Genomic DNA, 10,388 nt, shown 5'->3' with positions numbered 1-10,388 from the left:
TGGCAGTTCCTCAAAATGTTAAGTATAGATTTACCATATGACCCACCAATTCCTTCCCAGCAATATACTTTAAAAAAAAATCCACACGAAAACCTTTTTAGAAATGTTCATAGCAGCATTCTTCTTAATATCCCCAAAGTGGAAGCAACCCAAAAATCTGTCAAGAGAAGCATGGATAAATAAAATGTGGCATATCCATACAATGGGGTATTTGGCCATAGAAAAGAATGACGTCTCGAGACATGCCACAACCCGGATGAACGTTGAGAATAAGCAAAGTGAAAGAAGCTGGTCACAAAGACCACTTTTTGTATGATTCTATTTACAAGAAATATCCAGAATAGGTAAATCTGCAGTGAGAGAGAGCAGATTTGTGGTTGCCTGGGGCTAAGGGCTTGGAAATAATAAGAAAGTGGCTGCTATTGGGTGCGGGGTTTCTTTTGGGGGGGTGACAGAAAATGTGCTAAAACTGATGACGGTGATGGCTGCACAACTCTGTGGATATACTACCAATGATTTATACACATAAATGGATAAATTGTATAGTATGTGAATCTGAGCTCAGTGAGGCTGCTTAAAGAAAAGAGTATGTCTGCAATCACAGGAGGCCTTTCTAGTCTCGGCCACGTGGCTTATTAACTCACTGGCTGGCAGGTGGGAGAGGGCCATGAATGTAGAGTGAGCTTGCTCACCAGGTGAGGGTGTTTCCATGGGGAGCTTCCTAGAAACCTTAGGTTTCTCTCATGGCGAGAATGGAACCTTCGAGGACCCCCAGCCCACTCCCACCCCTCAGACACAGAAGACTCCAAGTACCAGAACCAAAATGACCACTCCCACGCCTGTTCCTCATTATCTAGCCTCACATTTTTATTGTTAATTTTCTTCACATGGCAGATAAATTAACTTTCATTGTTAATTTACTTCACATGTCCTCTTCTGCGATCCAAACCCACGCGCGAAGACCATCACTGACCAGGAAACACCGCTTTTTAAAAAACAAAAAGACCAAGCCACCACCCCCGTTTTCATGATTGGAACATTCGTGACAGTTCTCCTGATAGTCTGAGGGTCGGAGGCTGACCAGCACGTTTGCACATGCAAAAAAAAAAATGAGTGCCCCCCAGCCCTCCCACCACATTTTCCAGAATTTTCCACTGGCTGAAGGCGACTTTCCAAGCTTTGGGTTCATGGGCTTTCCTCGCTGCTGAAAGGAAAAACAAACCCTCAAGAACTGAGAGACTTGGGTACAGTTCACGAGTGTCAACGTGGAGGGGACAAAATCGTATCGTTAGGATAAAGAACGGCCACAGAGTTTCATGCTCATGAGGGTTAATTTCAGGAGCAGGCCAAAGGATTCCAGTTTGTGAGAACTTAAATCATGGTCTGTAGCTGGGTGGGTGGGAAAAAGGATGGGAACAAGCCAACGATCAGCACTTTTCTGCCCACGTGAGGCTCCTCCTGGACCGTTATCCGACCCCATGCTGCAGCCAGTCGACGGATTCATTAAATAACACAAGTTATAAAACTTTAAAAATGGGGCATTTACAGTCAGGGACATAAATACGTGCTTTTAAAAGTGTCTACATACATATTTACAGAGTTGTAAGATCAACCATAATAGCCCTGAAAAAAGTCCCTTTTTTTTTTTTTTTGCATGACCATTCCTACATACTCTAAAGGGTCCCCTCTTTCCACTTTGGGTCTGGCGCATCACCATAAAAAATGCGGCTGAGAAGACAGTGCCAAAGTGGTCTCAGACATCCTTGTCTGGGGTCTGCCCCAAAGGCACAAAACCCAAGACCCTCACTGAACTGGGTCCAAACTCCTAGCTCAGCTCACCCGTTTCTCCGAGACATGGACTGCTCCATCAGAGACGAAGCCAGCTCCATTGTTCCCTGGCAGGCGATGGACGGTCTCCAGAAATCTCTTCCCTACCCCCCCCCACCCCCAGGCTTTTTAATCATCCAACTTATTTTTCGTTTCCCAGTTTCTGTTTGTTTGTTTCCCTTTTCAGCCAACTGGAGAAGCTCAGACACTAAAGGTGTTGATGGTCCCACCAAGTGAGGCAAAGCACACGAGGAGCTCACCCCCCGCCCCCACCAGATCCCTTCCCGTCGTCTGCCTCTCCCATGGGAGGAGTCTGATCTATAAATGGAGACCAGGACTTTCTCCTGGACACACAGGGCCTGATGGATGAGAATGGCAAATCTGGAAACGACTCAAGAGCCGGCGGCTCAGATTGCTCAGGCAGAGAAAAGTCTTCCAAGTGCAAGGGCCAAGGGGGATGATCAGCGAGGCTCCGAAGTGTCTACAGGCTACAGATTCCCAGAGACATTAGGGGTGAGGGAAGGCGGGGGTGGGTGGGGGTTGGGGGGCATGGAGGAGGGGTCAGGAGCAGGGTGGCCAGAAGGGGAACTTGGCCTCCTCCTGAAGGCCTTGCTTGGACAGGGTGGAGCTGACCCCTGGGGCCAGAACCCAAGTCCCTGCTGTGGCAAAAGACAACCGGAGAAGCAAAAAGCAGGATCAAGGAGCTCTTGAAAAATTGCATAGTAGGAGGGGCCCCTCCCAACAGGAAGGCTGAGCTGCAGGTCACGGCCCGGGGACAGCACCTGAGTGTCATCCTCGGGGCCGAGTCAGCTACCCTCCAGCCTCCCTGGGGTTCAGGAGCCTTGTCTGAAGACCACAGGCATACGCACACACACATGCGCGCTCACACATACACACGCACTCCTTCTCTCTCGCAGGCTCATGGATCTGGAATAGGTCGGTACTTCCTGCAGGGCAGAAGGCCAGTCCCTTTGGCGTCACTGACTCCAGGTCACTTCAGGTGCTGAGGAGAAAAAGAGAAGAAAAATAACAATGACGGCTACATATTCAAGTGCCTACCTCTTTAAGCATAGTCCCTCTACTGAATTTTTCTAGTTAAATTATTTTCGGAAGTATACCAGCTGTACAGAAAGAGCACGGCCTGATGAGCTGTTAGTGAACACACCTGTGTGACCAGCACCCAGACGGAGAAACAGAACACGACCAAACTCCTCTTGAGGATACCCACCCACCCTTACCCCCTAGAATAACCACTGTCCTGACCTAATTACCATAGATTGCTTTTACCTATTTTTATTTATTTATGTACTTATTTTTGGCTATTTTTTTATTTACTTATTTTTGAGTCTTCAGTGCTGCAAGCAGGCTTTCTCTAGTTGCAGCGTGCAGGCTTCTCACTGGGGTGGCTTCTCTTGTTGAGGTGCCTGGGCTTAGTTGACCTTCAGCACGTGGAATCTTCTGGGACCAGGGATCAAACCCATTTCCCCTGAATCAGCACTTGGATTCTTAACCACTGGGCCACCAGGGAAGCCATAACCCATTTTTTGACTTAAATACATGGAATCAATTGGTATATGTGCCTTTTGGGTCTGGCTTCTGCATAATGTTTTGGAGATGCACCCACCTGAGGATGCACACTCTCATCGAGCACGTGGCCCTGGTTCTTTCTATGCTATGGATTCTAGTACAAGGTCAGACCACTTTCATCTGCCTAGTCCACTGCCCACGCACAGATGGGTGGTTTCTAGTCTGGGGCCATCATGAGTAATGTTGATAGAACATTCTTATATGTGTCTAGAAGACATGTACAGTGCACATGTGTACGTATTTATGCCAAGTGGAAATGCTGGGCAGCAGCGTGTGCGTATATAACATATGAACATGTGGAACATATGTGTGTACACTTCTGTTGAGTGTACCCCTAGCAATCTAACTGCTGGGCCCTGGGGAAGGCATAGGCACAGCATCCGCAGATACTGCCAGTTTTCCAAAGTAATTACACTGTCACTTCATTCATGCTAATACACCACACCCTGGTGGCAGGTGACACAGATCCCCGTTTCAATGGAAGAGACAGGCTCAGAGAGGAGAAGGCACCTTTACAAGGTCAGTCTGATGAACAGAGATAGGGTCAAGCCCCGTCCCGAGCCTCTGTGTGCCCTATGTCCCGAGGGAGTGGCTTACCCCCATCCTTCCTCCAAGAAAACCCAGGTTACGGTACTTGGCACAGAAAGGCAGGCCCATGAGTGACTGTTTAATGACATTTGTTGCCCAGGGTTGACTATGAGCCTGGAGTTGGGCTAGGCCAAGTTTAGGGGCTCAGTTCTCTCATCCAGTGGAACTGGTCATCATTTACTATTACTGCTGCAAGTACTATCTACTATTGCTATTACTACTACGAATAATAATATAATAATTTAGTGAAAAGAATAACAATTATGTCGCTGATTTGTGGGAAGACTTACTACATACCAGGCATACTAAGTGCTTTTCATGTGCTAACCTTTGCAGTCCTGACAATATAACCGTGAGAGGGGTATGCTCATCCCTTGCTATCCATAGGGGATTGGCTTCAGCACCAATGATGTGCAGCATGCTTAGTCGTTTCCAACTCTTTGCGACACTGTGGACTGTAGCCCACCAGGCTCTTCTGTCCATGGGATTCTTCAGGCAAGAATACTGGAATTGATTGCCATTCCCTCCTCCAGGGGATCTTCCCAACCCAGGGATCGAACCCATGTCTCTCGAGTCTCCTGCTTTGGCAGGTGGGTTCCTTACCACTGAGCCACCTGGGAAGCGAATTTTATTAACCCAATTTACAGATGGGCAAATTGAAACACAGAAAAGTGAAATACCTGCCAGGATTATTGGAATGGTGATTCAACTCCATAGTGTGCTCCTATGTCAATTTCAATTCCCTGCAACCTCAGACCCCTTGACAGGGCTGGAAAGAGAGCTGCTCCTGGTGGAGCAAGGTGCCTTAGAGAGAGGGAGCCTCCTTCCGGGTGGAGGCCAGCATGCACCTTGCCCATCTGAGCAGGAGCAGCAAGAGGAAAGGAAGGCAGGCCAGTGTGCAGCAGCCTGCATTCCCCCCTGGTCAGGTGTGGCTCATCTATGTGAGTTTCCTGTGGGTTGTCAAGTGGGATCCATACAAGAAGCCATCTTGCCAGCCCCCAACCGGAAAGGCAGCCCTCCGGGGAGGAGACCCCAGCAGCAGACTGGACCCCTGGAACTGGAGCTGAAGGAGAGCTGGCCAAGGCTGTGCCAGAGGGGAGTTCACCTCTCACAGAGACTCTCCACCGTCCATTCCCAGGACCCCATGGGAGGGCCAGCGTCAGGAAGCCGGCCCCAAGGCCAGCCAGTCTTAGCTAAAGAAGCAGTGACAGCCAAGAGGAGCATCATGTGTTGACCAGACAAGTGAGAGGTGCCAATCCCTGTCCCCAGACAGCCCTCCTAGTCCCTACCCTGGACAGCCCCTTCTAGACCCTCAGGCACAAGTCTGGCTGGTGCCTAGAACTGGAGACAGAGGTGAAATAGGATGTACAATGGGAGTTTCAAGCCGGCAATGTGGCACTTTGTTACACCTAAAAGTGAAAGTGCTGGGCTTTGCCTGAGACATCATGAGAACACAGAAGAGGAGGCGGTGGAAGGCAGGTGCTGGAGAAAAGCCAAGCTGCTCTGTGTTGGCCCTTCACTTGGGTCAGGCTGTCCAGTAGGCTGGTCACAGAGTCTCTACCTGGACGAGGGCAGGAGGATGAATGGCAGTTCTGGGTGCTCTGAGGACATTACCATTTTCCTCAGGACAAAGTCCAATGCATGTACCCTGGGCACAGACCACAAAGTCCATGGTCCATCTGGGCATCAGAAGACTGACCCCAGGGCTGCCACTTGCCCCTCTGTCTCAGTTTCCCCTCTCTATAAATAGAGGATACTGGCCTATACATCCCTTCCTGTGCTAAAATCCATTGCCATGGCATCTCAAAACATCATTCTGGAACTGTGTTAAATACTGTTATGGACTGAATTGTGCCCACACTCCAATATCCACCGCCTGCCCACAATCGTACTCTAACTCCCAATGTGATGGCATTTGGAGGTGGGGCCTCTGGGAGGGATCAGGTTTAGATGAGGTCATGAGGGTGGGGCCTTCATGATGGGATTAGTGCCCTTGTAAGAAAAGATGCCAGGGCTTCTTCCCTCTGCCATGTGAGAACACAGCCAGAAAGTAACACCTACAGGCCAGGAAGAAAGGTCTCATTAGAGCCTGATGACTCTGGTACACCTATCTTGGCCTTCCAGCCCCCAGAAATTGAGAAGTAAAGATCTATTGCTTAAGCCCCCCAGTCTGTGGTATTTTACTATGGTAGCCCAAGCAAACTAAGACAAACAGTATAAGTAAGATTTTTAAGTCATTTTTTAAGTGGGCAAAAGACCTAAACAGGCATTTCTCCAAAGAAGACATATAGATGGCTAATAAACACATGAAAAGATGCTCAACATCTCTCAATATTAGAGAAATGCAAATCAAAACTACCAATGAGATATCACCTCACACAGGTCAGAGTGGCCATCATCAGAAAATCCACAAACAACAGTGTTGGAGAAGGTGTGGAGAAAAGGGAACCCTCTTGCACTGTTGGTGGGAATGTAAGCTGATACAGCCACTATGGAAGACACTATGGAGATTCCTTTAAAAAACTAGGACTAAAGCTACCATAACAACCCAGCAATCCTACCAGGTATATACCAGAGGAAAGCAAAATTGAAAAAGATACTTGTTTCCCTTTGTTCACTGCAGCACTATTTACAATAGCTAGGACATGGAAGCAATGTAGATGTCCATCAACAGATGAATGGATACAGAAGTTGTGGTACATACTTACAATGGGATATTACTCAGTCATAAAAAGGAACACATTCGAGTAAGTTCTAATAAGGTGGATGAACCTAGAGCCTATTAAGCAGAGTCAAGTAAGTCAGAAAGAGAAAAACAAATATTGTCTATTAAAGCATATGTACGGAATCTAGAAAGATGGTCCTGATGAACCTATTTTCAGGGCAGCAATGGAGATGCAGACGGAGAGAACTGACTTATAGACACAGGAGGGGGAGAGGAAGGAGAGGGTGGTATAAATAGAGTAGCGTGGAAACATACACACTACCATGTGCAAAATGGATAGCCAGTGGGAATTTGCTGTATGATTCAGGGAACCCAAACCAGGACTCTTAACAACCTAAAGGGGTGGGAAGGGGTGGGAGGTGGAAGGGAGGCTTAAGAAGGAGGGGACATATCTGTGCCTCGGAATGATTCATGCTGATATATGGCAGAAATCAAGGCAATATTGTAAAGCAATTATCCTTCGATTAAAAATAAAATTTTTTAAATAATAAATTATACATACTTATTATTGTTGCTGTTTAGTTGCTCATGTCTGACTCCGCAACCCCATGCACTATAGCCCACCGGGCTCCTCCGTTCATGGGATTTCCCAGGCAAGAATACTGGAGTGGGTTATCACTTCCTTCTCCAGGGAATCTTCCTGACATACTTATTTAAAAATTTAAAACATGAAGATTTTAAAATTAGGGAAAAAATTAAATAAGATTTTAAGGAGCAAGTTTCAGTCCCTTTGAAATTAAACTGTTGAGTTCTGGGCATTCACTGTTGGTGAGTAAACAGAAGAAGCTGTGAGCTGCAGAGGCAAATAAAATTGGGCTTCTAGGCATCCAAGCCCCCAGCTTGGGAAGCTGCACTCATTTAAAACTAAGTGGAAAAGAATACACCTGTCTAGGGTCGCACACGGGCCCCAGGGGAGGGCCTGAACCTGCAAGGCCTGCTTACAGCTGAGACTGCAGTAGCCGACAGAAACGCCCTAGTCTGTGCAGAAATCACTCCAGCTGCACCTGACCCTTCCTCAGGCTGCAAAGAACACCTGCTCTGGCTGGCCACATCCAGCCAGCCCATCAGCACGCAAGTCCACATAGCTGCCACAAGTGTGATCCCAGGACACGCGTGGGACCAGAGTGGGGATCTGCTCAGCCTGCATTGCCTGCCTGTTCTCCAGAACTCTCTAGCCAAACCTCTCCTCTCAGGGCCCCCATTCTTCCCTCTGTAAAACAGGTGCAGGGATGGTGTCCTGGGCCACCCTGTCCTGAGCAGCACTCATAGCACCATTGCTCCACTGCACTCGGGACTCAACTCAACTCCCATCCCAGGAGCTGGGTCCCAAGAGGCAGGTCCAGTGTCAGCTCCACAGACAGGCTCTCAGGGGGAAGTGGGTTTTACATCCAATCCCCTCCTGAATGAACTCCCAGAGAAGTAAGGCCAGAAACTCCACCCGCTGAGGGAAGGAGAAGGGAGTGAGCCGTGGGGAGAGGAGAGGTGGGAGGGAGGGAGGCTCAGCACGGAAGACCCCAGAGCTTCAAAACTCAGCCCCTCTTGCCTTAAACAACTGCATTCTCATTCCAAACAACCCTGGCCACGTGAGGCAGGCATCCCCGAACCTGAGTGGGTCCCAGAGCTTCAGGGCCACCTGCTAATGCAGATTTCCAGGCCCTGCTCACCAGAGTGCTCATTCAGTGAATTGGAGTGGTACCCTGGGGTCTGTATTGTTAACCAGTGCCCCAGTCATTTGGGCTTCCTGGGTGGCGCTAGTGGTAATAAAGAACCCACTTGCCAATGCAGGAGACTTATGAGACATGGGTTCGATCCTTAGGTCAGTAAGATCCCCTGGAGGAGGGCACGGCAATGCACTCCAGTATTCTTGACTGGAAAAATCCCATGGACAGAGGAGTCTGGCGGGGGTAAGGTCCATAGGGTCGCAAAGAGTTAGACATGACTGAAGTGACAGCACACATGCCCCAGTCGTATTGAAATGGTGGTCTTGGGACACAATGAAAGAAGACATGCCGTGTCACCAGCAGAGAAACCCAAGCCAGCTCGAGGTCAGTGGCAAAGCCCAGCCCCTCAAGAGGAAAAGTCAAGCTTCCATGAATGAATTCAGGTTTCATCATCAGAAAATCTAGAAGGAGGCTTCTGGTTCAACATAAATCTCAGTTTTATATTCTATGAATTAATATTACTTCCACTTTCAAATACATGATGGAGTAGCCTTTTCTGGGCTTAAAGCCACTGAAGGTTTCAAGTGTTGAGTACGATCACTAATACTTAGACTTACCTGGTGTTTATTCTGTGCCAGGCAAGGTTCTAAGTGCTTTCATACATTTGACACTTGCAATTCTCACAATCCTATGAAATAGGTACTACTGTCATCCCCATTTTATAGACGTGGAAACTGAGGCTCAGAGAGAGAGAGTAGCGTGCTGAGGCCCCGCAGCCCATACGTGACAGAACTGGGGTTGAACCAGGTGGTCCAGGGTCCACACTCTCACCCAGTCCCAGCAGGAAGGCCTGCTGCCCCACTGAGCACACAGCACGGTGCTCCAGGAATCATCATGCCCAACCCCCTCTCTCCTGCCCAGCCCACCCCAAGCCCTGTCCCCAGCCCCTAGAGCCCCGGGAGGCTGCCCCACCCTCTGAGTACCTGTCAGGGAGCAGGCGAAGCACCTACTCTTTGAAGAGGGATCCCTGGAGCTGGGCTGCAGCTGTGGCCTTGACATTCCTACACTGTCTGGTGATGTACGGGGCGGCTGACGGAGGACATCGGGATGCCAGGCGGAGACTGTAGCTGTGTGGGGAGAGGAATAACACACAGCGTCACCAGGGGCCCAGCCCAGTGGGTGTCCCAGGCAGCCCCTGGAGGGCCTTGGTGCTGATACCCTCTCCAGGCACCTTCAGACTGATGGGAGGTGAGCTTTAAAAACCACCATGCTCCATCTACCCACTTCCCTCTGCTGGGAGGCACTGGGCCAGGAGAAGCATCTAACTGCCAGTGTCTGAAATACTGCACAGGGCAGACCCACCCTGAGGACCCCCACTGGATGGGCAGGTGAGCCGGGAATGGACACTTGCCATGCAGATGGCAGCTTGATCACTTCCCCACCTGCTTCCATGGGCATTGCTCTCCCCACGCAAAGTATCTGGGTATGCTCTGGTACCAAGTTACAACCATCACCTGCAGAAAGGAGAGGAGGGAGGGCTGGGTCCCCTCCAGGCCATTAACTCTGCACCTGGCAGCCATCCCAGTCTCACTGTGCCAAGAACGCTGGTGTCAGGGGTCTCAGAGGGGGTGTAAACCAGGATCCCTTGACACCATTTGGTCCTATTTGCTACTACAGCCCTTCAAATAGGATTTCTTTTTCAGGAAAGCATTATTATTATTATTTAAATAGCTAATGCAGAGACTTCCCTGGTGGTCCAGTAGGTAAGACTCTGCATTTCCACTGCAGGGGGCACAGGTTCAATCCCTGGCCGGGAAACTAAGATCCTTCATGCTGTGTGGCATGGCCAAAAAAAAAAAATAATAATAAAAATAAAAACCCAAGTACTCTATTTAAAAAAAAAAAAGGTAACCAAGACCATTATTCCTCCCCTTCCTTCATCCACCCAACTCATATTCATCTTCCAGATCCTAGCTGGAATACCACCTCCCCCAGGAAGC

General features: G+C 49.0%; 1 protein-coding gene across 9 annotated transcripts in view; it reads right to left on the bottom strand.

The window, feature by feature from the left end:
- Positions 1-848: 848 nt before the first annotated feature.
- Positions 849-10,388, bottom strand: part of PRDM2 (PR/SET domain 2) — a 133,651-nt gene continuing 124,111 nt past the window's right edge. For 4 of the 9 annotated variants that reach the window (XM_088845334.1, XM_088845330.1, XM_088845331.1 and 1 more), the window contains 2 exons: positions 9,399-9,515; positions 849-2,830 (listed from right to left, as the gene is read on the bottom strand). In XM_088845334.1, the coding sequence (XP_088701460.1) occupies positions 2,824-2,830; positions 9,399-9,515 (124 nt within the window). In that variant the 3' untranslated portion in view covers positions 849-2,823. Of the gene's footprint in view, positions 2,831-9,371; positions 9,516-10,388 lie in introns of those variants that run through there. The other 5 variants (XM_055419245.2, XM_088845336.1, XM_088845333.1 and 2 more) reach the window with 3 other exon arrangements.

This window comes from Moschus berezovskii, chromosome 17 (assembly GCF_049115385.1).
Source record: "Moschus berezovskii isolate FMDL1 chromosome 17, NW_MosBer_1.0, whole genome shotgun sequence".
Classification (NCBI taxonomy): Eukaryota; Metazoa; Chordata; class Mammalia; order Artiodactyla; family Moschidae; genus Moschus; species Moschus berezovskii.
Note: the sequence above shows the minus strand (reverse complement) of the source record. Positions and strands in the feature narration are given on the sequence as shown.